Here is a 27,625-nt window from a genome sequence, read left to right as displayed (position 1 = left end):
GCAACGCCCGCCGCCGCTATATGAGAAGCCCGCGTCCGCCTCTGGGATCACTCGTCCTCCAGACAGCACCATGGAGCACACGGTGAGTCGCGCCGCGCTCCAATTCCAGATCCTCCGCTTCTCATATTACTGTACAACACCGCCCACGTTTTCTGCAGTTTTCGCACGGACTTTTCATTCGCAAAAATTTTTCTTTTCATCTTCATTCAAGACATTCCTTTTACTTTTGAGTGATTTCATTCTGTTCATCCACCTTTTCCTATCTTGTGCCATTTCTTTCATCTCTACAACTACTGTACCCAAAATCCTTTATAACTTGTTTAGCACGTTTTCATTCTACCTGTAATCCTACTGTCTATCCTACTTTGGCCATTCGGAGTAATTACACTAATCCTCTCATATTTAACTTCAAAAGTTCTACAGCCTACATTCTTTTCAATATTTATTGTGTATTTTAGTTTGTTTGTGCTCCATTGGAAGAATCCTAAGGAAATGCAATCCGAAAACAATGGAAGTAGGTTACCGTACGCCTGTTCGCCCACTGCTGAGTACTGCTCACCAGTCTGGGATCCGTACCAGATAGGGTTGATAGAAGAGATAGAGAAGATCCAACGGAGAGCAGCGCGCTTCGTTACAGGATCATTTAGTAATAGCGAAAGCGTTGCGGAGATGATAGATAAACTCCAGAGGAAGACCCTGCAGGAGAGACGCTCAGTAGCTCGGTACGGGCTTTTGTTGAAGTTTCGAGAACATACCATCTCCGAGGAGTCAAGCAGTATATTGCTCCCTCCAGCGTATATCTCGCGAAGAGACCATTAGGATAAAATCTGAGAGACTAGAGCCCACACAAGGCACACCGATAATCAACTTTTCCACGAACAGTACGAGACTGGAATAGAAGGGAGAACCGATAGAGGTACTCAAGGTACCCTCCGCCACACACCGTCAAGTGGCTTGCGGAGTATCGATGTAGATGTCGATATACTGTCTCCCTTCGGCCATCATGTGTAGACTTGTTAATCTTTTATATGTCTAACTTCACAATTACTAAACCAAATATCCTCTACGATATGCTTTGCACATATTGTAATTATTAGGTGCATTTTCAATTTGATTGTTTTTTCTCTTTCCAAATTCTGAGAAGATACTTTTATTTAATTTCACTGTCTGCATTGGTTCCATTCTCTCCGGCATCTTTCCCTGTCTTGCGCTAATATTTTCATCCCTAACTTCTTGGCTCTAAGCACTATGGGACTTAACATCGGAGATCACCAGTCCCCTAGACCTAGAACTACTTAAACCTAATTAACCTAAGGACATCACACACATCCATGCTCGAGGCAGGATTCGAACCTATGACCGTAGCAGCAGCGCGGTTCCGGGCTGAAGCGCCTAGAACCGCTCGGTCACAGCGGCCGGCCCTAGCTTCGTCTTCAGCTTTAGAGCTGAATCCTCAGTGGTATTTTTAGCATTTTTTAAATTCTTTGGTACCCCTACTATCTACACTCCTGGAAATGGAAAAAAGAACACATTGACACCGGTGTGTCAGACCCACCATACTTGCTCCGGACACTGCGAGAGGGCTGTACAAGCAATGATCACACGCACGGCACAGCGGACACACCAGGAACCGCGGTGTTGGCCGTCGAATGGCGCTAGCTGCGCAGCATTTGTGCACCGCCGCCGACAGTGTCAGCCAGTTTGCCGTGGCATACGGAGCTCCATCGCAGTCTTTAACACTGGTAGCATGCCGCGACAGCGTGGACGTGAACCGTATGTGCAGTTGACGGACTTTGAGCGAGGGCGTATAGTGGGCATGCGGGAGGCCGGGTGGACGTACCGCCGAATTGCTCAACACGTGGGGCGTGAGGTGTCCACAGTACATCGATGTTGTCGCCAGTGGTCGGCGGAAGGTGCACGTGCCCGTCGACCTGGGACCGGACCGCAGCGACGCACGGATGCACGCCAAGACCGTAGGATCCTACGCAGTGCCGTAGGGGACCGCACCGCCACTTCCCAGCAAATTAGAGACACTGTTGCTCCTGGGGTATCGGCGAGGACCATTCGCAACCGCCTCCATGAAGCTGGGCTACGGTCCCGCACACCGTTAAGCCGTCTTCCGCTCACGCCCCAACATCGTGCAGCCCGCCTCCAGTGGTGTCGCGACAGGCGTGAATGGAGGGACGAATGGAGACGTGTCGTCTTCAGCGATGAGAGTCGCTTCTGCCTTGGTGCCAATGATGGTCGTATGCGTGTTTGGCGCCGTGCAGGTGAGCGCCACAATCAGGACTGCATACGACCGACGCACACAGGGCCAACACCCGGCATCATGGTGTGGGGAGCGATCTCCTACACTGGCCGTACACCACTGGTGATCGTCGAGGGGACACTGAATAGTGCACGGTATATCCAAACCCTCATCGAACCCATCGTTCTACCATTCCTAGACCGGCAAGGGAACTTGCTGTTCCAACAGGACAATGCACGTCCGCATGTATCCCGTGCCACCCAACGTGCTCTAGAAGGTGTAAGTCAACTACCCTGGCCAGCAAGATCTCCGGATCTGTCCCCCATTGAGCATGTTTGGGACTGGATGAAGCGTCGTCTCACGCGGTCTGCACGTCCAGCACGAACGCTGGTCCAACTGAGGCGCCAGGTGGAAATGGCATGACAAGCCGTTCCACAGGACTACATCCAGCATCTCTACGATCGTCTCCATGGGAGAATAGCAGCCTGCATTGCTGCGAAAGGTGGATATACACTGTACTAGTGCCGACATTGTGCATGCTCTGTTGCCTGTGTCTATGTGCCTGTGGTTCTGTCAGTGTGATCATGTGATGTATCTGACCCCAGGAATGTGTCAATAAAGTTTCCCCTTCCTGGGACAATGAATTCACGGTGTTCTTATTTCAATTTCCAGGAGTGTATATTCCTTCGTTTACCCTGTGTAATCTTGGTAGTCTTTTCGAGTCTAATTTCATAACTACTAGATGTAACTTCCCTACGGAATCAATTTCGCCCATATCAGTTTTTGTGTGCCTCTGCTATCCTCTTTGCTTCCACCATTGTGTGTAACATTGCTAATATTTTCATGCATAACTTCATAGCTACACCACATAACATCAGCTACAATCTACCTTGCAAGTTTAATCTTTGTGTGCCCCTACTATCTCCTGTACGTCAGCCATCGCATGTAATCGTCTCAGTGTTTTATGTCGAACTTCGCAACTACAACACCAGCCATCTCTACAATCTGTTATGAACACTTCAATCTTTGTGTGTCCCTACTTGCTATCCATCCGTTTTATCAGTCTACGTCTTCCTTATATCCAGACAGAAGTTGTTCTCAAGGTCAGCTACAAAAATTAGCATTGGTTTCTTTACCCCTTGCACTTTCATTCCTCTTCGGAATTTTTATGATTCTTCTACAATTAAGCATTTAAATATCAGTAGATTTTAATGTGTGGTTGTCGAGTTATGCGTATGACTCGCTATAGTCTATTACTGTTCCGTAAGTAAATTATTATTTCTGTTTACCTTATATGTTTATATATTATTTTCGCGATTATACTAACGTATGAATACTCAGTAGTTATTTTAGTACAACCATTCTTGAAGTAAGTTTCAACACTTGGGATATCATCACTTTGTGTCAGGAGAAAAATAGCCTACCAAAGTTGCTTCAATCCAAGATGCTGAAGGTGATATTGGAAAAGCTGAGTCCTATCACTCAGTTCACTTGGCTGCCTGCCTCTTCTTTACATTGATACTGTTGCGGAACACACAACACAAATACGACTTCCGTTCAAAGAAGATGCTACATTTTTTTATTCCACTGCGACATTTGTTTACTTTGTCCAAAACGTTATTCTGAGTACAACACTGTTCTCTAGGTAGCTGAGCTTTAGCGTAGTGTTGTGAAGCAAAGTGAAAGCTGTTATCTGGCTTTTTGGTCCATCAACTGAAGTGACTCAAAGCTGCCAGAGCATAAGGACGTTCCTCAAGTATCACAGAGGACGTTAAGATGCTAGAAAACCCCACCAGTCTTATCAGAGCTACTATTAGACACAAGTTACAGCATCAATGAGCAGTGTCGGACAGATGGTGGCCCTGGTTATTTGACGATTCGATCGTCCACTTCCGACTGCACACAGAGACCTACTGGAGTCGAACTCCCCCGTCGACAATAGAAAGCTCTTAACAGCATTCGAACATCACACAGAGTTTGCCAGGTCCTATAGTACAAATGGGTCCAAAGCTCATGTCCTCAGAGTCATTTGCATAGTCACGATCTCTCAGATATACAAAAACTATTCACATAATGTGACTATGTTCCTTTCTGCCAAACAATGGGCTACATTGCGGGTGGCTGCAACATCAGAACGTACCCATGTCGGCATGAACTGAAGGATGCTGCAGTATACTGGCAGGGTTATTGAGGTAGTAACATTTAATGATTATGCTTTCCGTCCATCTTCCTTAATCGGCTATTAACTTTTATAGTGTAAATTTAATGTTCATTTTATTGTTCTTTTAATATTTAATTTATTTCTCATTCTAATGTTCTTTTTATTGTTGATTTTAATGTTTTTCAGCCGTTTATTTTACTTTTCACTTTATTGTTCTTTTAATATTCTCTGCTGATTTAAATGCCCAGCGTACCATGTATGTCCAAGTGTTTATGCCAGATCATAAGGAAATAAATATGGCTTACGGATTCGAATGTCCTTAGTTCCTATCGAACTCCGCTGGCCGAAAATCAACGATGAACACCGGTGAGTTGTCGTTTTGTCGGTGGATCTCTCAGCTGAAACCATACGTTTTAGAAGCGAACAAATTGGCATCTATCTCCTGCGAGGGTTAATTCAAAAGTTCTGCACACAGTAAGACAGAACTGAAGAAAACTATTTGACTAAATACCTTAACAGAGCTTCAATATAATCTCAGTTCTTGCTTATGACGGCTTCCGAACGTTTTGGGAACTTCTGTATTCCGGATAGACCACGTTCAGTATTGAGCTGTCTGAGTGTTTGGGTCACCTCACTGGAAGCTGTATCAAAACGTTTGATGGACTGACAACAGAACCGTATGGTCGGTGGGGAAGTGTTTCCCAGCCATATTTGTCGAACTTTTCTCTCACTGGTAGGGCAATATGCGGTCTTGCGCTATCGTGCCAAATAAGGACACCTGCTACAAGCATGTCTGTCCATCTTCTACGATTTTCAGGTGTGAAACATTTTAGAGAAACAGCTTGTTACAGGTTTCCCCTAGGATACTCTATTTGTAGCTATGAGTCAGCTCGCATCATACATAAAGATCGTTATCAGTTCTACCTTTGATCTTTCTTTTTTCGGGCGTGGAAAGTCGGAACTTTTCCATCGTGACGTCTGAGACGTCTGTTCTGGCTGAAAATCTCGTATCAAGGTCTCATCAAGTGCAGCAATCGCTTGTGTTCCTTCTGTTCGACAACGTTGAAGCAATTCTTCTGTGATTCTTTTGCGACCTGCTTTCTGCCCTTCACTCAGATCATGCGCAACCCATCTGGCAGCAACTTTTCTCGACTTTAACTTTTCAGATATGTTTCTGTAAAATAAAGTCACGGGCGTTGTGGCCTCACAAGCAATTTCCTCACATGCTTTTCGTCGATTCTCTCTCAAAAGGTCATTAACAATAACCTGAAAGATGTAGTCAGTTGCAGTTGACGGTCTTCCACTTCTTGGGTTGTCCTCAGTGCTTACCCGAACTTCAAGGAAATGAGCAGACCACAGTGATACAGAGCTACGATCCACAACAATATTTCTATACACTTCTCTCAAAGTGTTGTAAATTTCCGCTGAGTTCTTTCAACGTACAGATTAGACTTAGATATAGGCCGCTGGTCACCATGTGTAATACGACATAATTCGATTTTGGCTTTCATTTTAAAGTTGAATTACTCACGACGCAGACATACACTTACACGACCGTCACGCCTTAAGTCTCGCTGACAACTGAAGAAAATTTCAACTTTATTACGCCACCGTAATGGCCGCGCATGCGCAGTGTGCAGGACTTTTGAATTGACTCTCGTGTTACCAGCTGGACACCTGTCTGCGCTATACTGTCATCCTACCGCAGTACCCAAAACAGTATCATAGTGTGAAAAGAACGGCAGCGCCAGCACTTATAGGCTTGTTTGATTAGCGTGAGAAATTTTTTCGGACAAGGATACTCAAATATCCTTCAGTCCGCTGCAGATTTCTCCCAAGCTGAAGGGAACGACAGATATATCAACTTTTGATAGTGTAAGAAGCAGAGTATGATAACCACTTTTTTTCGCAGGGTGTAGATGTAACTGCAGAAATAAAGTGGCATCTTCGTCGTAGCACAGTCTACGTGCATAAAAATGAGCTAATCATTGGCTTCAAAGCTATCTGAAATGGCACGAATGTGCGGGCGCAACATCCGTCATCAACACACGATGAGGCCGAAAAACCTAATGCGCAAAAGTAGTGTCCTGTTTTCTCCCAGGGTAGTTGGATTCCATTGGAACCTCTGTGTACAGAGACAGTAATGCAATTAAAACAGGAAGTAAGTCAGCAGTCAGTTGCGATCAAATCTGTACTTCATTGCAGATCTATATTTCAGCTACAGTATAGCTACCCGTTTCATCAGTGCGTAAACTGGACAGGGTTATAAATGCACATGTTACTACAGGAACTTACCATATAAGTAAAATCAATTTGAAGTAAGCTGTGTACCTTCACAAGTGCGTATTATAGCTGAAATCTAGATCTGCAATATAGTGTAGATTCAATCGCGGGCGATTTCTGACATCTTTCCTGGTTCAGTTTTGGCGGGTAGTGTTAGCTGTTGTCTTATGTGTTAATGCACTTGGCAGATGATGGAATTATCTCTAACGAAGTTTTATCTCTTAAGACTTTTTATAATAATCACCAGTTATATCTTGAAGAACTATCAGTCTTGAACAGAGACATCTACCAGATTCTGATGTATAGAAGTGTGCGGTACAGGTAAAAATGTAGCAGTCTTACACTGGAAAATTATATGAAAGCCTATAAATAACAATGTACAAGTATATGATGTGGAATCCTTCGATTTACTGGCACACCACTATGCAATTTATCTACGAAAGAATTGCTTATAAAACCCTTGTGCTTCCGAAACTGTAATATTGCTCATGTGCGTGGGTTCTATAGCAGGTCGACTTGATAACGTTGAACGTATATTGCATGTGAAATAACGTAACAAGAAAGATAAGAAACGAGACGTAAAATGTACACAAAGAAAGACGTTGTGTTCGGCGGAAACTGGTTTAGAAAATTCAGATATCGTGGTTTCGAAGCGAACATTAGGAATTTCCTTCAATTTCCTATGAATCTGTCAATCGGATACTCTGAAAGACAAACACTGGTACACTCATACAGGAACGTATGGGCTGTCATTCACTCCACGATCCATATGGAAATAAAACGGAAAAGAAATGTGATACAGAAAACGGTAAAGAATCCGCTTGATAGTGGTTCGTAACGCGGAAAAGTTAATTTTGTTGTAGAGATCAGTAAACCTCTTTCCAGATTTACCTTCTAGGTATTTAGATGCCCTGTGATAGGTTGTACTTCTCATCACGTGTGTTTCTTACACTTCCCTCTGCATCATAGACATGCAAAAATATTATCGGAGGCTCATTTTATTTCCTCCTGTGTTTTTTCTCAATTGTTGTTGCCTGTCTATCCACTTTTAGTTTTAAGAGTTAACACAAATCTCTTGTTATTACTACGTTCTTTGATGTAATCCAATGACTGTTCCATTTTTCAAAGGACAACCGCAAGTAGCACCCTATCCCATATAGCAGCCATCGCCATAACACCTTTAAAATCTTTCAGAGAGCATTTAAGGTGACGAGGCAGCGAGAACACGGAAAAATTTTGGATCTAGGTAATTAAGTCTGTCATCACTATATCAACTATACTCAAATGGGAGGAGTTAATCTTTGGTACGCTTACAAGCTGTACTACAGATGAAGTTCGCGATTTATGCTTCATTTCGTTTCTCTAAGCACCCCCTTTACTTTCTGTTTACAGTTTTGGAGATTTACTGTTCCATTCCAGTATCCATTACATTAGTGATGATAATATTAGATATTACCATTTCAGTTTGCTGCTTAGAGTTAGTCTTCGCTCTAGCACCATGTCCAATATGAGGTGGTAGTGGTTAAGGGAAAACGTTCATCAAATTGACTGAAAACGACAATTTTCAATTTATTTTGTATTTGTTGGTAAAACTCATGGACCTTACATTCCCAAAGCTTAAATAATTAAATCGCGCCTCAAATGCCAGAAAAATAATTAAGTGTTTGACGCGACCTTGCTGCCACGCACACTTTTTTAAGCAACTCTTCAATACCAGATCGGTGAGCAACGATTCCGTGGATTGTTTTCAAGCGAACTTGTACGAGATACACCTAGAAGGCCGTCATATATACTCTTTTACTTTACAGATCATCAGCGACTCCGTTTCATCTGTCAGAATCAATAATAAACCAGCTGCTTTGTTTACGAAAAAGCAATTCTTGTTCTGCCTTGTGCCACTGACGAAGATTTACGCATAAGTGAGTCTCTTTCATCATTCGGTAATTACATAACATGTACTCGACATGACAAATGCAGCTTGGGCTGGTGTAGATATCTGCAGACTCAGAAGGATAACAAACACTACTTTAACAAGAAGATGCTTTCACATTCCATCCTGGATGCGGTCAAACCCACATACAGGTTCTTGATTCACTCATATGCGGACGAAGCTCTAAAACCAGATTGTCATCAGCTAAACTTATCAGAATTGCAACTTATGATGCAATTCTTATATTTTATGACGGGAAAGTAGGGAGTATGAGGATAATAGGGATAATAGGCTTTATGACAGGAAATTTCACTCAAGACATCTTGAGTAAAATAGAGTTATAGCGCCCCTCTGCAGTAAAAAATAGTTGAAGACCTGGTAAAGCAAAGAAGGTAGAAGAGAAGCCCTGAACCGAAGGACGGCCCTGAGTTAAAACCTGGGGCCTTCTGAGAGGTTGAACGTTAAATTGGATTTCCTGAAAATCATGTTTTTTTGAAGTTTATGTGCCTTTTTCTCAGAGTCTATGAAGTCAAGAATTTTGAAATTTTGTACGCTTCGTTCTATAAACCCAAAAAAATATGGCCCAAGAGCAATTCTTGAAATTCTGAGTGTAAGCTGAGATATGGTGCCACCTGCTTTGAAATTTGCATGAGCTTTGTATTTGCTGTTGTTGTTGTGGTCCTCAGTCCAGAGACAGGTTTGATGCAGCTCTCCATTCTACTATATCCTGTGCTAGCTTCTTCATGTCGCAGTACCTGCTGCAACCTACATCCTTCTGAATCTGCTTAGTGTATTCATTTCTTGGTCTCCCTCTACGACTTTTACCCTCCATGCTGCCGTCCAATACTAAATTGGTGATCCTTTGATGCCTCAGGACATGTCCTACCAGCCGATCTCTTCTTGTACTCAAGTTGTGCCACAAATTTCTCTTCTCCCCAATTCTATTCAGTACCTACTCATTAGTTATGTGACCTACCCATCTAATCTTCAGCATTCTTCTGTAGCACCACATTTCGAAAGCTTCTATTCTTTTCTTGTCCAAACTATTAATCGTCCATGTTTCACTTCCATACATGGCAACACTCCATATAAATACTTTCAGAAACGACTTCCTGACACTTAAATCTATACTGGATGTTAATTATTATTTTTAATTATAATTCTGTAAGTATAATAATTTCGTGTTATACTTACAGAATTATAATTTAAAATTAATAAATTTCTCTTATGCCACATATTCAAAAATACTCAAAGAAGCTTACTATAGACAAAGAGATTACACGAATTTTTTTTAAATCTCTTCAATAGTTTCTTAGAAAGAGGTAAATGTGTTATATATTCAAAATAAAATTTTTGAATTGTATGAAAAAATTTAAATACATACAAGCCAGTGAACTTACGAATAAATGTGTTAATTCACGTAAAGTATGGTATAAAATTTCGTTGTCGTACCCTCAGATTTGTGGATTTGGGATATCTTTTAAATAGAGTGTGTTTCGCATGGCGTACCCCCCCCCCCTGCCCTCCTAATTGAGTAGTACTGTTTTCGTCGCACGCCCTTACACTCCAACGTTCACTGAAGGACATGATAAACTCTCTTCAGCTTCACAATGTTCGCTGGTGTTAATAAAATTAATTATTAGGGATGACTTTCTGGGAACTGCTGTGAAATTTAAAAACAGTGGTCTCTTTGTGGTGCGTGCTTTGTACCGCACAGTAACAGACGTGGCCGAACGAGCATCACAGAAAGCGGCGAAACGGGGACGTTTCCATCTCTGCCTCTCTATTGTCTCGCCGGCAGGCAATTAATTACGGCGGCGGTTATTTGTTTAATTGCGTTCCGGCCGCGCCGTCCACGCGCGCTGACCGTGGAGAGAGATACAGGGACGCGCTGCAAAATCTCTGCTCTGTCGGCCAAGGACGGAGATCCGCCCTCTCCCATGCTGCGCAGTTTCCCGTGACAAGTTACTGCTGGAAAGTTACGCTGTTGTACAAGGCAGCTTCACACTGGACCAGTAAAATAATTCTGTAATGTATGGTTTCGGACGTCTCCTAAAAGTTAGTGCGTGTGTTTACGGTATCCAAAACCACATTTCACTGAGAGGCAGGGAGATAATCTATTGCTATTGGGTGCAGTAATCAGAGCACCTGATGATGGTAACGTGGTCGATTGCCGAAATATTGTGTCCTATGCACACTCATACCAGGCTGTTCACCCGACATTTATTTCGTCAGGACACTAACACATACTAGATGAAGAAATTCAAGTGTAATACAACATACTAAACGCATGTTTGTAAGGTTCTACAAACCGAAATCACAGTATTCTCACTGTCAGCTCAAGCTCATTGATTACGACTTAGTTGGTAACAAGGGCAATTTGACGCTTCACAGACCCTGTTGTTCCACATTAACAGCACTTAAACTGACCGTCGCAACTTCACTACAATGTTCAGTGTTGGCGGTCACAAAGCAAAATGGATGATGATTGGCAACAGAGGGCTCTGGTAGACAGACGGAAACCAGACCGCCCCAGTCGGTACCCATCGATAGATAGATTTGACTGTGGCTATGGACTGTGTACTTCCCATTTTAATGGACTGCGCTGGCTGCTCTTTTAAATGACGCTGTTAGGTTTAGTTTCTAAATAACCGTAACTTGACTAAACTACTAATCCAACGTGAATGAAGCCTACAGCTTGTCCGGAACTATTTCCTCAAATGTCAAATCTTAAATCTCAGATGAATGAGGCGCTATGCTTCTCTGACAGTCAAATTTGTCTCTAGTATCTGCTGCGTATTTTTATTTAAATAATGTAGAGTTTTGTGTAAATTACTAGAAAGTAAAAGTAAATTCGTAGCTCAATGTGTTGGTTGTGATGAGCGAGAGTGAGTGTTTCATCTACCGTACCCCCGTTCGGAAGCATCTATGTTGAAATACTCTTAAACAGCTCAAGGTAAATAATCCTTCGTAAACGAGACCAGAGATTTTCTTCATTAACTTCCCGGTTGAATCAGTGCTCTAGATTAGATAACCTATTTGTCGGGACTTTACATCCTTCCTTCCTTCGCTCCAGTCTCGATTTCTTTGGGCATGACGAAAACAAATATTAAACAGATGACAGAGAGTTAACACAATTTCAGAATACAGTTCCAAGGAAAGAAATAAGCTGCCCGCATCTCGTGGTCGTGCGGTTGCGTTCTCGCTTCCCACGCCCGGGTTCCCGGGTTCGATTCCCGGCGGGGTCAGGGATTTTCTCTGCCTCGTGATGGCTGGATGTTGTGTGCTGTCCTTAGGTTAGTTAGGTTTAAGTAGTTCTAAGTTCTAGGGGACTGATGACCATAGATGTTAAGTCCCATAGTGCTCAGAGCCATTTGAACCATTTTTAAAGAAATAAGCTGCAACTACGAACGTGGTTCAAATCTACAAACTGGGCTTGTCAATCTGTTACAGACTAAGAAATATCAGCACCGAGCAATGTCACATAACGCACATGTCGCGCAAGGGATGCAGATCATTACAACCTGTTGCTCCTGCGAGGTATATATCAACACCCAATGGGGCTGTATTACTTAAATGCTTCTTTGTGCTACAACTGGCTGCCGCCACCGAGCACTAGTAACTTTAGGGAAAACACAGGCTAAACATCCCAAAAGTAACACAAGGGCAGTGGAATTGACGTAAATCAGATGATGCTGAGTGAATTACATCAGGAAATACGATACTAAAAGTTATGGAGAGCTTTGCTATTTTGGCAGATAAATAACTTATGATAGCCGAAAAAGAGTGGATTTAAAATGCAGGCTCAGTAGGAATAAAAGCATTTCTGACAAAGGGAATTCTGCTGATATCATAGTTGCTTCTCATTAAATCCTTTAGGCTCACCTAAAAATGCAATTTGGTAGTAACTAAACTCGCCGTGGTTGCGCTAAGGATATTGTTACAGTGCATTCCTGAATAAGATCTGCATATTGGCACTTGTTGTTCCTGGTATTGTTACTTTCGTTTGAAAAAGAGATGTATTATTACGACAAGATATGGATATACAAAGAAATAACGCTTGGTATTGCTTGAGCTAGACTTTCTTTACTTCACACTACAAATACATCGTAGATTACCTAGTTGGTGTTTCGGATTTTTTCAATTAATTTCGGTTAGTGAACCAGCCGTGTATGACTATCACTAAGGTCGATCCCACAAATGTATTCCTTCGGGAGGACGACGGTTCAATCCCGCGTCCGGCCATCCTGATTTAGGTTATCCGTGATTTCCCTAAATCGCTCCAGGCAAATGCCGGGATGGTTCCTTTCAAAGGGCACGGCCGACTTTCTTCCCCGTCCTTCCCTAATCCGATGAGACCGATGACCTCGCTGTCTGGTCTCCTTCCCAAAACCAAGCAACCAATCACAAATGTATTACATCAACAGACTGTTTCATACGGTCTGTTACATGATAACAGAGACTGTAGTGGGAACTTATTAGCAAACATTTTAATGCAAGAAAATACTCCCAGAAGCATCATTTCACATTTATAACTAATATTGGGTATGTACTAATCGTTTACAATATTATTGAACCTGGGGTGAAGGCGCTTTGTTCGGCTTATAGCGAGTTTATATTGTTAAAGTTTACGAGGATACGCTGAAAGTCTTGATAGTATATGCACATCTGTCTCTAAATCATTCACAATGCTATGTGTACCCTTTGTCACCAAAGTGCCTGTTCACTGTAACATCATCTCTTGTTTCTGAGGACGACGGTTCAATCCCACGTCTGGCCATTCTGATTTAGGCTTTCTGTGATTTCCCTAAATCGCTCCAGGCAAATAACGGAATGGTTCCTTTGAAATGGCACGGCGGACTTCCTTCTCCGCCTTTCTCTAATCCGATGAGACTGATGACTTCGCTGTCTGGTCTCCCCATTCTCCCCCTCCATAAACAACTCAACCCGCTTATTTCCGATAAAGGCTAAGAGAGGCCAAGTGCAATCATATCGAGGTTGGTTAGTGTGTGTAGTACAGTGCCTCCATGTGCTTATTTTCTGTGCAGCGTGTTGGTAACGTGCAGCTGTTGACGTCGCTGATGGTTGTGCTGGCTGCAGTGCACGCTGCCACTGCCGGCATTGGCGATCAAGCTCTGCTGGGTAACCAGGCCTATGGCGGTAGCGGCGACTACGGAGGAGACGCTTTCAAGCCCATCCACCAACAGGTGGCCGTGTTACACAACTTAGGAGCCGGGCCCAAGGTAAACAGCGCGCACAGCCTCCATTCAGTTCAAGATTTTATCACTGTAAGTAGCGTGAGAGTAAAGGTAATTGACGAAGACGACAGGTAAGTACAATTAATACGATACCTTCTACTGGGGTGACAATATCTAAGTTGTTAAATCCAGTAAAACAAATATTCAGAATCTTTCCTGTTTATGTAACCACGTTCCATCTCCATATTTTTCATTGGTTTGCTGACGTCCTGTAAATATACTAGAGACAGAAAAGAAATTTGAAGAGCATTTGTTCGGACTGGACAGTGTCCTGAAAGTAAAATATAAGATAAACATTAATAAAAGCAAAACAAGAGTAATGAAACGTAGTCGAATAAAATCAGGCAATGGTGAGCGAATTAGATTAGGAAATGAGACACTAAAAGTGCTAGATGACTTTTGCTTTTTGGGCAGTAAAAGAACTGATGATGTCCAAAGTAGAGAGGATATGAAATGTTAACTTGAAAACATCGAATATAAACCGAAGGGTTAGGAAGGCTTTTCGGAATGCATTTGTGTGGAGTATAGCCTTGTACGGAAATGAAACGTGGACAGTGAGTAGTTCAGATGAGACGAGAACTGCCGCGTGGTGTAGTCGCGCGCTCCGAGGCGTCTTGTCACGCTCAGCGCGGCTCTCCCCGACGGAGGTTCGAGTCCTCCCTCGGGCATGGGTGTCTGCGTATTCCTTAGCGGAAGTCAATTTAAGTTAGATTACGTAGTGTGTAAGCTTAGGGACCGATGACCTCAGCAGTTTGGTACCTTAAGACCTTACCACAAATTTCCAAATCTGAGAACTGAAGTTTTTGAAATGTGGTGCTACAGAACAATGTTCAAGGTTAGATTGGCAGATCGTGCCAAGGTATTCAACGTTACTTGGGAAAAAAGAAATTTGTGGCATAACTTGACAAAAAGAGGCGATCGTGTGGTAGGAGACATTCTGAGATGCCGGTGAATCGTCAGTTTATTATTGGAGTGATGCGTGGGGAGTAAAATTTTCAGAGGGAGACCATGAGACGAATGCAGTAAGCAGGTTTAAATGGATGTCGTTTGCAATAGTTATTTTGAGATATAGAAGTCAGCAGAGTGTAGAATAGCGTGGTGAGCCACATCAAACGAGTCTTCGAAATGAAGATGACAACAACAACAAGAAAGTAAACGTATTGCGCCATATCTCTGGAGTCGTGAGCGGGAAAACTAACTGTTGACTTCTGTCTCGGGTTCTTCGCCCGGCGTTTAATAATTTTTCTGACGTTTTTCCAGCATGAGTGGCTGACATTGTCAAATCTTCACCCTCTTTTGCTGCTGGTGCAGGGTCAAGCTTTGACAATGTCAACTACTCGTGCAGGCAAAAGGTCAGCAAATCATCAAACAAACTCGGCCGAAGAGCCCGAGACAGTAGCCAACAATCAGTTTATCAACAAGTCGCCACGAAAACCTTAACACTTTTGTGTCGTGATCGAGGTTTTACTACTTGGTGTCTAATAAGGCTGGGACGTTTGGGTGGGTTGGGGTGGGGGTGGGGGCGGGGGGGGGGGGGGAGGGGCTATCAGCGTCTCGCTGTACCTGTTACAACTGTCCGCAAGGGCTTGCAAAACAATAACCTAAAATCTCTAAACTTAATCCAACTTAGGGTTTGTGGAATCAAATTCATATCGCGTTCCTCTACCACAAATCCTTCATCTGCTATTGAGATCACAACAGAAATTACTACTGAGGATAAATATTTTAGATATTACATAAATAACACGAGACGTGATATGACTTCAATGTGGACCCTCACACTACAGAGATGTGTATGAGATATCATATTGGTGTTCAGGATTTCACAAGGAATGGAACTTTTAGTTTTGGCTACAAATTGCATGAGTTATAATGCAATCGGTTACTATGTTAGATTTTAATCGTTATTGACTGTCACTAAGTAACTATAAAAATAAAACTTTACGGGAGTAGCTATTGATGTCTGAGCTACATTCACTACGTTGACCCACTATATGGCCGCATCGGTACTGACCATGGATGCTAGGGTTTCTCCATAATGGCTCTGTGCAGATGCCTGTTACTAGAATATTAACTAAAGCTAAAGAGTTTCAGTACTTCTTGTGAAGATGTTTGTCTGTACGTATCCCTTGCACGGTAGATTCCTCGGAAGATTGCTGTATGTTCTTATATTTGTTCTAGAAAATAGATATTTAACTCTTACTTACTAACGTAGTAATTACAATCTATTATCTATACATATATCTACTCCAGTTTGTTGTAACAAACATACAGTGAGTCACCAATTTAATGTGAGTCATCAAACTGAACAATGGTTTTTTCATTCATAAAGTTAATGGTTACAGCTGCATAATAGTTCATTATTATTAAGTTTTCATTAGGATTTCTGCCACATGGAACATAGCTACAAAAGTCACATTAAATAACCTAGTAGTATCCATATGCACTGCTGGCCACCGTAAATGCAACACCCTGAAGGAAGCATCCGAATCAAGTGAAATTTACATCATGAGTTTGCAGCGATGAGATATGCAATTGATTAGAATTTCAGCGCAGACGCACATCACGCGCGCCTGTGGCGCCACCTCATAGCGCCATTTAAGGCTTGGCGATTTCGACGAGTGTACATTCGGCACGTGTGTTTATCTTGTGGTTGTTTCACAAGACGATCAGCTATGCCTCGTAGACAACAGCGAACATCTTTTGATCAAGTATCCGAGTTCGACAGAGGAAGGATAGTGGCTTACCGAGATTGTGGATTATCATACAGAGAAATCGCTAGTCGTGTTGGACGAAACCAAACAACTGTAATGCGGATATGTAACCGTTGGATGCAGGAGGGTACGACGGACCGACGTGGTCGATCGCATTCACCTCGGTGCACCACTGCACGTACTGATAGGCAAATTGTGCGCATGGCAGTGACGGATCGCTCAGTGACATCCCGAACCCTAGCACAGCACATTACGTCTGTAACGCATCATCCAGTGTCTGCGCGTACCATTCGACGCCGTTTACAGCAGAGTGGTCTGTCCGCAAGACGTCCATTGCTTCGTCTACCATTGACGCAGAACCACAGACGTCTCCGTCGTCAATGGTGTGATGACAGACGGATGTGGACGGCAGAATGGAATGACGTTGTCTTTACTGACGAGGCACGCTTCTGTCTGCAGCACCACGATGGTCGGATTCGAGTGTGGAGACACCGTGGAGAGAGGATGCTGGACAGCTGCATTATGCACCGCCACACTGGTCTTGCACCGGGTATTATGGTATGGGGCGGTATTGGATATTACTCTCGCACGCCTCTAGCACGCATTGCCGGTACTTTAAATAGCCGGCGCTACATATCCGAGGTGCTGGAGCCAGTTGTCCTTCCTTACCTTCAGGGCTCGGCCACAGCCATATTTCAACAGGATAATGCGTGACCACACGTGACACGCAATTTCCAAAGGTTCTTCGTCAATAACCACATTGAATTGCTTCCCTGGCCGGCTCGCTCTCCGGATCTTTCGCCGATAGAAAACATGTGGTCCATGGTTGCTCAACGAGTGACCCAGATTACATCCCCAGCTGCCACACCAGATGATCTTTGGCAACGTGTGGAAGCTGCTTGGGCTGCTGAACCCCAGGAACACATCCAACGTCTCTTTGACTCAATGCCGAGACGTGTGGCAGCGGTGATCTCCAACAATGGCGGCTACTCTGGCTACTGATTCTGGCAGGAACCACATGTTACAGACGTCTGTAAACGTAATCATTTGATACTTGGTCAACATGTTATCTACAAAATAAATGTTGTTGTGCCAGCTCTTGTCTTTCTTGGTGTTGCATATACGGTGGCCAGCAGTGTATATTATAAAAATGGATGTATGTATGTGTGATTATGTGTAAGTTCATCATCTGCTCCTAAATAACGACCGATTTCAACCAAACTTCGCTGTGTGGGTAAGAACTATCTGCGTATCATAGTTCAACAGATACGTAGTCATAAACACTGAGATGCGTGAAAAACAGACGCATCATGTATGACCTTAAAATTTATTACTTCTTTCCTTCAAACACTATTCATCGTAGCTGCTGGAAATGTTACTAAAAATATTGTTTATAATCCAGTACTGAGTTGAAAAGCACCATTACAGAGAATTTATGTTTTACGAACTATGTTTCTTAATTTGGTTAACGTACTTATACTTTGTACATATGCATATTTCTTTATACGAATGTTTCATAATTTCGAAGGTGTTTTCATAAATAGGTGGAAGTGAATTTTTTCCTGTATTACACTATAAAAGCAATTCATTTCTTCGTTTTCGTTTCTAATAGAAAATGGGTAAAATGAATACCCGGGAAATGCGAGGCTTGTCAGCTATTTTCTCTGCATAAGAAGAAGAACCTGATGTCAATAGAATACATTGTTGTTGTTGTTGTTGTCTTCAGTCCTGAGACTGGTTTGATGCAGCTCTTTATACTACTCTATCCTGTGCAAGCTTCTTCATCTCCCAGTACTTACTGCAACCTACATCCTTCTGAATCTGCTTAGTGTATTCATTTCTTGGTCTCCCTCTACGATTTTACCCTCCACGCTATCCTCCAATGCTAAATTTTTGATCCCCTCATGCCTCAGAATATGTCCTACCAACCGATCCCTTCTTCTAGTCAAGTTGTGCCACAAGCTCCTGTTCTCCCCAATTCTATTCAATATCTCCTCATTAGTTATGTGATGTATCCATGTAATCTTCAGCATTCTTCCGTAGCACCACATTTCGAATGCTTCTATTCTCTTCTTGTCCAAACTATTAATCGTCCATGTTTCACTTCCATACATGGCTACACTCCATACAAATACTTTCAGAAACGACTTCCTTACACTTAAATCTACACTCGATGTTAACAAATTTTCTTCTTCGGAAACGCTTTCCTTGCCATTGCCAGTCTACATTTTATATCCTCTCTACTTCGACCATCATCAGTTAATTTGCTCCCCAAATTGCAAAACTCCTTTACTAGTTTAAGTGTCTCATTTCCTAATCTAATTCCCTCAGCATCACCCGACCTATTTCGACTACATTCCATTATCCTCGTTTTGCTTTTGTTGATGTTCATCTTACATCCACCTTCCAAGACACTGTCCATTCCGTTCAACTGCTCTTCCAAGTCCTTTGCTGTCTCTGACAGAATTACAATGTCATCGGCGAACCTCAAAGTTTTTATTTCTTCTCCTTGGATTTTAATACCTACTGCATATTTTTCTTTTGTTTCCTTCACTGCTTGCTCAATATACAGATTGAATAACTTCGGGGACAGGCTACAACCCTGTCTCACTCCCTTCCCAAACGCTGCTTCCCTTTCATTCCCCTCGACTCTTATAACTGCCATCTGGTTTCTGTACAAATTGTAAATAGCCTTTCGCTCCCTGTATTATATCCCTGCCATCTTTAGAATTTGAAAGAGAGTATTCCAGTCAACATTGTCAAAAGCTTTCTCTAAGTCTACTAATGCTAGAAACGTGGGTTTTCCTTTCCTTAATCTTTCTTCTAAGATAAGTCGTAGGGTCAGTATTGCCTCACGTGTTCCAACATTTCTACGGAATCCCAACTGATCTTCCCCGTGGTCGGCTTCTACCAGTTTTTCCATTCGTCTGAAAGAATTCGCTTTAGTATTTTGCAGCTGTGACTTGTTAAACTGATAGTTCGGTAATTTTCACATCTGGCAACACCGGCTTACTTTGGGATTGGAATTATTATATTCTTCTTGAAGTCTGAGGGAATTTCGACTGTCTCATACATCTTGCTCACCAGATGGTAGAGTTTTGTCAGGACTGGTTCTCCCAAGGCCGTCAGTAGTTCTAATGGAATGTTGTCTGCTCCCGGGGCCTTCATTTGACTTAGGTCTTTCAGTGCTCTGTCAAACTTTTCGCGCAGTATCATATCTCCCATTTCATCTTCATCTACCTCCTCTTCCATTTCCATAATATTGTCCTCAAGAACATCGCCCCTGTATAGACCCTCTATAAACTCCTTCCACCTTTCTGCTTTCCCTTCTTTGCTTAGAACTGGGTTTCCATCTGAGCTCTTGATGTTCATACAAGTGACTCTCTTTTCTCCAAAGGTCTCTTTAATTTTCCTGTAGGCAGTATTTATCTTACCCCTAGTGAGATAAGCCTCTACACCCTTACATTTGTCCTCTAGCCATCCCTGCTTAGCCATTTGGCACTTCCTGTCAATCTCATCTTAGAGACGTTTGTATTCCTTTTTGCCTGGTTCATTAACTGCGTTTTTATATTTTCTCTTTTAATCAATTAAATTCAATGTTTCTTCTGTTACCCAAGGATTTCTACTAGCTCTTGTCTTTTTACCTACTTGATCCTCTGCCGCCTTCACTACTTCATCCCTCATAGCTACCCATTCTCCTACTATCGTATTTCTTTCCCCCATTCCTGTCAATTGTTCCCTTATGCTCCCCCCCCCCCCCCCAAACTCTGTACAACCTCTGGTTTAGTCAGTTTATCCAGGTCCCATCTCCTTAAATTCCCACACTTTTGCAGTTTCTTCAGTTGTAATCTACGTTTCATAACCAATAGATTGTGGTCAGAGTCCACATCTGCCCCTGGAAATGTGTTACAATTTAAAACCTGATTCCTAAAACTCTGTCTTACCATTATATAATCTATCTGATACCTTCTAGTATCTCCAGGATACTTCCATGTAGACAACCTTCTTTTATGATTCTTGAACCAAGTGTTAGCTATGATTAAGTTACGCTCTGTGAAAAATTCTACCAGATGGCTTCCTCTTTCAATTCTCTCCCTCAATCCGTATTCACCCACTATGTTTCCTTCTCTCCCTTTTCCTACTCTCGAATTCCAGTCACCCATGACTACTAAATTTTCGTCTCCCTTCACTACCTGAATAATTTCTTTTATCTCTTCATAAATTTCTTCAATTTCTTCATCGTCTGCAGAGCTAGTTGGCATATAAACTTGTACTACTGTAGTAGGCATGGGCTTCGTGTCTATCTTGGGCACAATAATGCGTTCACTATGCTGTTTGTAGTAGCTTACCCGCACTCCTATTTTTTTATTCATTATTAAACCTACTCCTGCATTACCCCTATTTGATTTTGTATTTATAACCCTGTATTCACCTGATCAAAAGTCTTGTTCCTCCTGCCACCGAACTTCACTAATTCCCGCTATATCTAACTTTAACCTATCCATTTCCCTTTTTACATTTTCTAACCTACGTGCCCGATTAAGGGATCTGACAATCCACGCTCCGATCCATAGAACGCCAGTTTTCTTTCTCCTGATAACGACGTCCTCCTGAGTAGTCCCCGCCCGGAGATCCGAATGGGGTACTATTTTACCTCCGGAATATTTTACCCAAGAGGACGCCATCATCATTTAACCATACAGGAAAGCTGCATGCCCTCGGGAAAAATTACTGCTCTAGTTTCCCCTTGCTTTCAGCCGTTCGCAGTACCAGCACAGCAAGGCCGTTTTGGTTAGTACTACAAGGCCAGATCAGTCAATCATCCAGACTGTTGCCCCTGCAACTACTGAAAAGGCTGCTGCCCCTCTTTAGGAACCACAGGTTTGTCTGGCCTCTCAACAGATACCCCTCCGTTGTGGTTGCACCTACGGTACGGCCATCTGTATCGCTGAGGCACGCAAGCTTCCCCACCAACGGCATGGTCCATGGTTTATGGGGGATGTCATCAGAGTACATTATTCAGTATATTAATGGTGTTTAACGAAGTATTAAGCATGAGAACATTACTGTATTCTAAATTACAATTTGTGTGTTGTCCTTTACCCTTTTACAACGTATAATTGATCACTAATGAATAGTCTTAGCGCGCCTTATGACAGTTCTGAATGAACTGTAGCACTAGATTCTATGCCCTAACGTACAAGTACGACTCAAAAACTTGGTCCGGCGTTGCATGGGAAGCCATACCTGTGCAGGCGTGTCGGTTAGAATAAACTAAAAGCGGTAAACTAAAAGAGTACGTGAAAAGGAGAAAATGCGTGCGGCCATTTAGCAATTGGTGTGTCCATGGTGACTGTCATACTCAATCAGATTTTTTCAAATACTGTTGCTCGACATCAGTAGTGCAGCTGGCTACTGCAGTCTGAGGGCGACAGAGAGACTGATTCTCTTTTCTCTAATTGGTTACATTTATCAGGGTATTTCAGCCCACAGAGAAATCTATGTTGTAGCTCTTCAACTCGTAATCAGTTGCATTAAAAGTCTCTACATCGTTTGAAAACAGAAGCTGGACTGCGACTGGGCGTGATTTTCAATCAAACCTGAACATTAACAACAGACTGCAAACTTTTTATTGACGGTTATTTTATGCATTAGATTACAAAAACACATTATGCCAATTCATCTGAGACATTATTGCGGAGAGTCTTAACGATAAAATAGTTAATCATTCGCTTTAGGAATTTCGAGGGCCTCTTTGCACGGTTGACTAAAACCGACACATCACCTGCCACAGCTTGCTCAACAAGATGATGCGTCAAACAGTCTGCCTGCGAGATTATTGTTTTCCATGTAATGAGGGACGCAACGCTTGCGTCATGTGTGAAACGCTGTGTATTATGTGGCCGGCAAATAATTTACCCATAAAGATTTTCGAAAACAATACATTGTGATCTTAACTTCCTTTCTTAGCAGAAGTATTGATATGGAGTTAAAAAATTGAACATCTCTAAAAACACGACGCTGGAACGCCATATTTACTTTGAGTACTGGGAGACGGCTGTAAAGTCGGTGACTGAAACGGAGTACAAACTAGAACAGTGCAGGTGCGTGGCCAATCTACATGCTCTTCACTCGACTGTAGTTCGTGAGAACGTCGCATAGCTCGGCGGAAGTTGCCGAAGACGGCGGATATTACCTGGCCTAATAATTGTGTGGCTCAATGCCCGGGGGCATGCCTTCCAATTGGACGCCGTTTCAGCCAATTGCGTGTCCCTAATTTCACACCAGTTATCGAACTGGGGAAAGGGGACCAGCAGTTCAACGTCGAATCCGAAACGCTGGTGGCTGTTGGGGAGAGGTGAAGCCCATATTAAAAGTAGAATGAACGTTTCCGTGATCCCGTGATGTTTCGGTTTCCGGACACGCATCTTACCACCAGCCCACCAGGCCCGACACGTCCTCTAAAGACGCAGCTCTTTCTCGGGCTCTATAGCCAAGCAGATTTCACATGACTGTACCAGCTTGCGCATTGGTTGGTGCTTCCTTCTAAAACAACTATCGCTGTGTGGTAATGTAGATAGCTGTCACGTTTCCCTTTCCTGGTATCTCGAACTCTGTCAGTGCTCCTTCGCAACAATGAGTGAATGAACTGTAGGCAAAGTGAAGACCCCAGTGCGGATAGCGAATGTTGGACAACGAGTGAGAATCATGTGGTTCCGCCATGCGGGTGCTGTAGTGTGGTACAAAACGCACACTGAACGTGAACAGCCTGGTTCGACCGCAACTGCTATTTGAAAGTAGAGCACCATACGTGGCTAATATTGTACATACGTCAGAAGTGCTTCGTTGGACAAGATTCGTAACTTGAGCTGAGATGCATTGTGAGCTTTTACTATGCTGATTGGTTCTTCTGTAGAAAGTTGCGTATTGTATATTAAATGAGTTTGCAGGTCATCCGAGGAAGGTACACATGTTCATCTTCCTGGTTAGTAGGAGAGTGATAACCAGATTCACACACAGGTTTCCATAAACTAGACAAGCAGCCATTACGCACATGAAACTCATTAGAAATTATGGCCAGATCCCAAGCTACTGCGTAAGACGATTGTGGACCTTGTACTTGAAGCTGAGATGCAATTTAGGGTACAGACAACCAGCTTTTCCTCCCAAACAGCGGAGTGCAGACTTCCATTCGATAGTATACCGAAAGATACAACCGGCGGAATGAAATGCGCAGAGCTGTGTTTTGGTGACGACAGCAGTATCCTGGCACCAGTGATGGTGCTCGGCGGGGAATACTGAGCCTGCTGATACCACAAGTCTGCTTTGACTGTTGAAGTCACCAAAGTGATGAGCACAGACCACTCAGGAAAAAACCAATGTGTGAAAATACGGTCAGTATCAAGAATTACCCTCATGGAATTACATTCGATGGAAGCGTTCAGGTGGATTAAAAGTAGATGATGGACCAAACCTGAAACCAGAACCTTTTCCTTTCATGGTCAAATGCATTAGAAACTTCTCAAATCGGACTTAACATCTCAGGCCATCACTTCCAGAATCTTCTCAGCGTACCCTATATGCCTGGTGGAGTTTCATTCTGGAGCATTCGATGCACGGCGTGACGTTTCACCTTAACCTATTCCTCATGGTAGCTTCATAGTATGTTACAATAAAATATAGTATACAGATTGACTGCCTTGGACAATTCTAGACTTTATTGTTGCTTAGCAGCCAAATCTAGACCTCGGGCTATGCTACATATTATATTTCACAAAATACTATAAAAGAAATTAAATATTATGCCCAGTAGCACATTAAAACATATCAACTATAGTACGCGTCATTTACGACGGCGACCGAGTTTAAGTTCGTTCTGCGCATCTGACGTCACAAGACACAGTCAGCCAATGAACAGAGAGCGACGCTGCCAGAGCTCGACTGCAGTGCAGAGCACGGACGAGTGTCTTCAGTTTTAGGAACGATCAGTCATAAATGAAGTAATTGAAAAAAACCAATGTGTTGATAGCAGACTTCATTTATAGAAAGTTTGGAAAAGCATTCTTTATACCGATTGATTTATATTCTATTAATTAATTAAACCAAACACGCAAAGAGCTTCCTAATTCAGGCGATAGCAAGGAAATGTGTTTGTTTTATTCCCACGAACCGTTTTTTCGCAATAAAGAACAGCGGTAATTGTTTATTTCCTATTGTACTTCGACGAAACGTGAGTAATTCATAGTCATACCAACAGTGTTTGTCGGTATTTTGCGTGATATGTTAGAGTCCTCCAGGAGGTCTGTTGAACGACGAGCTCCGAGAGCGTAATGGTTAAGGTGTATGGCTGCTAAGTTGAAGGTTGTGAGTTCAAGCATTGTTTGGTGCTTACTATTTTCTTTATTTAAAAACAATATCGAAGTGTCTTACTTCATTAATTTTATTCGTTTGAATGTAATTTTTTGAAATTTATAGTGCTTTGTCTCTTCATTATAATCATAAGTTTCCGGATTTCCTAATTTTCTCCTCTAATATTTCTTTTCACAGCAATTAAAAACAATGAAAAGGCACACATACAATATTCATGTTATCTGTCTTGTTTGTAAATCTTCTCTTCCGCAGTCACTGTTTTACTATTCATATTGAGATATATTCTTTTGCGACAGTATTAAAAGTATTATTTAGAGCAGAATTTCGGCTCGTACGTTGCCGAGCTACTTGATTGACGCCATTCTTTGCTTCGCTGCTTTGGCAACATCACCATATTCAGTGTTCTCGTCGACTGATCTATGTTTTGGCAAGTATCTGCTGTCCGTTGTGACAAACACAAATTGTTTGCGCCATGCGCCTCACTGACAATATATTTTAGTTTCTATGTTTTATTACGTCCACAATTCAGTTTAGTGTACTTCGCCAACTTTGTTTTAATCAGAACTTTTTAGAAAAAAGCAAAATTACTCTGGTATAAATAAAACTTTTATTACAGTCGCGAAAGACGGAATATTTCTCAACATTACATACGACACCTATTTGGTACTTAAATGAGATATTGTTATACAGTAAATTTTATATGAAATTTTGGTATCTTGTCCACATTTCGTTCTCAACATTATGGCAACTAAAATCGACCATAAGGAAAGTATACGCTATGGACTTTTACGTTTGCAAACTCTTCAGAATTTTGTGCAATGGTTTATTACATTTAATGCTGCACAATAACTGCGTTGAACATCGAAACAAAATTAAGTTATATATGGGGGGAAGGTATCAGTCAAGAAGATGTGTAAAAATCTAATTTTGGGCCAAATAGTTTTTGTGAAATCGAATGATAAGTGTGTCAAAGCAGTCGGAACACCATGTGTGTGCACAGGCGAGCAGTGTAGTGATGAGAAAATCGCGCACAGCGCGGAATGCGGGGAGAACGCCTCTGTAGCAGCGAAAGAGTTCATGCGGCCGTGGTGGCTTTACTTCATCAACTGCGCGCTCCCCCCTAAACGTACGTTTGCGAACTTACTATACTATGGCGCTGCTTCTCTCTGCAACTGGCAACGCAGGAGTCTCCCCCGTTTGGGCGGGGATGCGCGAGCCGCTAAGATAAAAGAATTGAATTACAGTGGCGAGCGCTCGTCGTGAGTCGGACTTCGATACCACGTCCAGTAGAACACATGCTCGCAACAGCCACAACCCATGTTCGAGTCCTCGTACTGCGGAATGAAATTTCATACCGAAAATAAAAGTTTACATTGCTTTCTTCAGTTTCTGTTTGTGCTCGTACAACGTTACAAGCAACAACATCATTACTCGGCCGCTCAGCATCGACGTCGGCAAACGACAGGTTAAATCCACCGACATTGCAGAGCGATATCACTTAGATGAGCAACTAATAGAGTATGGTAGTCAGTGACATATAGAAAGGTCTCTGGCCTTAGTTTTCTCTAGCGTAACAATGCAATGAGTTCCATCGTTTCATCATGCAGGCGACGATGTGCCTCGAGGAGTTAGGAGTGTGAGTGGCAGCTCGGCTGTAGCGACACGCAGCCAGTGGGGTGCTGTGCGGCTCACCGAGACGTTCGCTGCAGCTTTGCTTCTGTTTGCAGGTGCAAGTGGTGCGCGTACCGGTGCCGCAAGAGGTTCCGGTTCCGGTGGCGGAGCTGGTGGGCGTCCCCGTTCCTCACCCGTACCCGGTCTACGTTCAGGACGTCCAGCGCGTCGAAGTTCCCGTCACGAGAACAATACACGTCCCAGTTGAAAAGCCGTACGCAGTCGAAGTAGAGAAGAAGGTGCCTTACCCTATAGAGAAGCCGTACCACGTCGAGGTAGAGAAGCCCATTGAGGTGCCGGTGCCGAAGCCCTACGCAGTCAAGGTGCCCGTCTACAAACACGTGTACCACATCATCAGGCAGAAGAAGACTGACGACTGGCGATAGGAAAGTGTTCGTAGCGCTGTCAACAGTTAATGTTACTCAGTATTTATTTCTATGATGTGAGTAACATATGCATTGACATTTGTTTTGTTATGTAGTAATATTATTAATTTTTTGTTTTGTTGTTGTTTATTGCAGATTCATCCAAGTTACTGTCATTTGTGTTCTGTTATGTTATACAATTCGTTAAATAAAATGATTTACAAGACAGACTCTCACACTGGAATCATCCTACAATGAATGTAAGTGAAGAAATTTACTTATGCTCTGCAGTTAGTTTCGTCCTGAAGGTTTTGCTGCCAGTAAACAGTTACCGACATTTTTATGATTTGTACCGGAACAGGCTGCATGGGGGCTTAATTAAAATGCAATAATTTTAGTAGCTGAGTGTCCGGTTACGAAGTCTCGTAACCGGTTGGCCCTGAGTAGTATTAGTACGCAATATGAATGCATAAAATAACAATAAAGAATGAAAGGAAATTTCCGTTAACACAATTGATTAATTAAGTCCCCTGCAACTATAAAAGCACGAAACAACAAAGCACAAGTGTAACTGTTCTGTGTGTGGAAGTGTGATTCAACGTACATGTATCTGGCACGGTTCTTC

At 42.6% G+C, this 27,625-nt stretch overlaps 1 protein-coding gene across 1 annotated transcript; it reads left to right on the top strand.

The window, feature by feature from the left end:
- LOC124777537 (MAGE-like protein 2) lies at nucleotides 1-27,189 on the top strand. Its single transcript, XM_047252988.1, has 3 exons — nucleotides 1-82; nucleotides 13,671-13,865; nucleotides 26,692-27,189. Exons 1-3 carry the CDS (start codon nucleotides 71-73, stop codon nucleotides 27,019-27,021), a joined length of 537 nt encoding a protein of 178 aa, XP_047108944.1. The 5' UTR covers nucleotides 1-70; the 3' UTR covers nucleotides 27,022-27,189.
- The last annotated feature ends 436 nt before the right edge of the window (nucleotides 27,190-27,625 follow it).

The sequence above is a fragment of the Schistocerca piceifrons genome, chromosome 2, assembly GCF_021461385.2.
Source record: "Schistocerca piceifrons isolate TAMUIC-IGC-003096 chromosome 2, iqSchPice1.1, whole genome shotgun sequence".
Taxonomy (NCBI): Eukaryota; Metazoa; Arthropoda; class Insecta; order Orthoptera; family Acrididae; genus Schistocerca; species Schistocerca piceifrons.
This window is presented reverse-complemented; position numbering and strand designations above follow the sequence as displayed.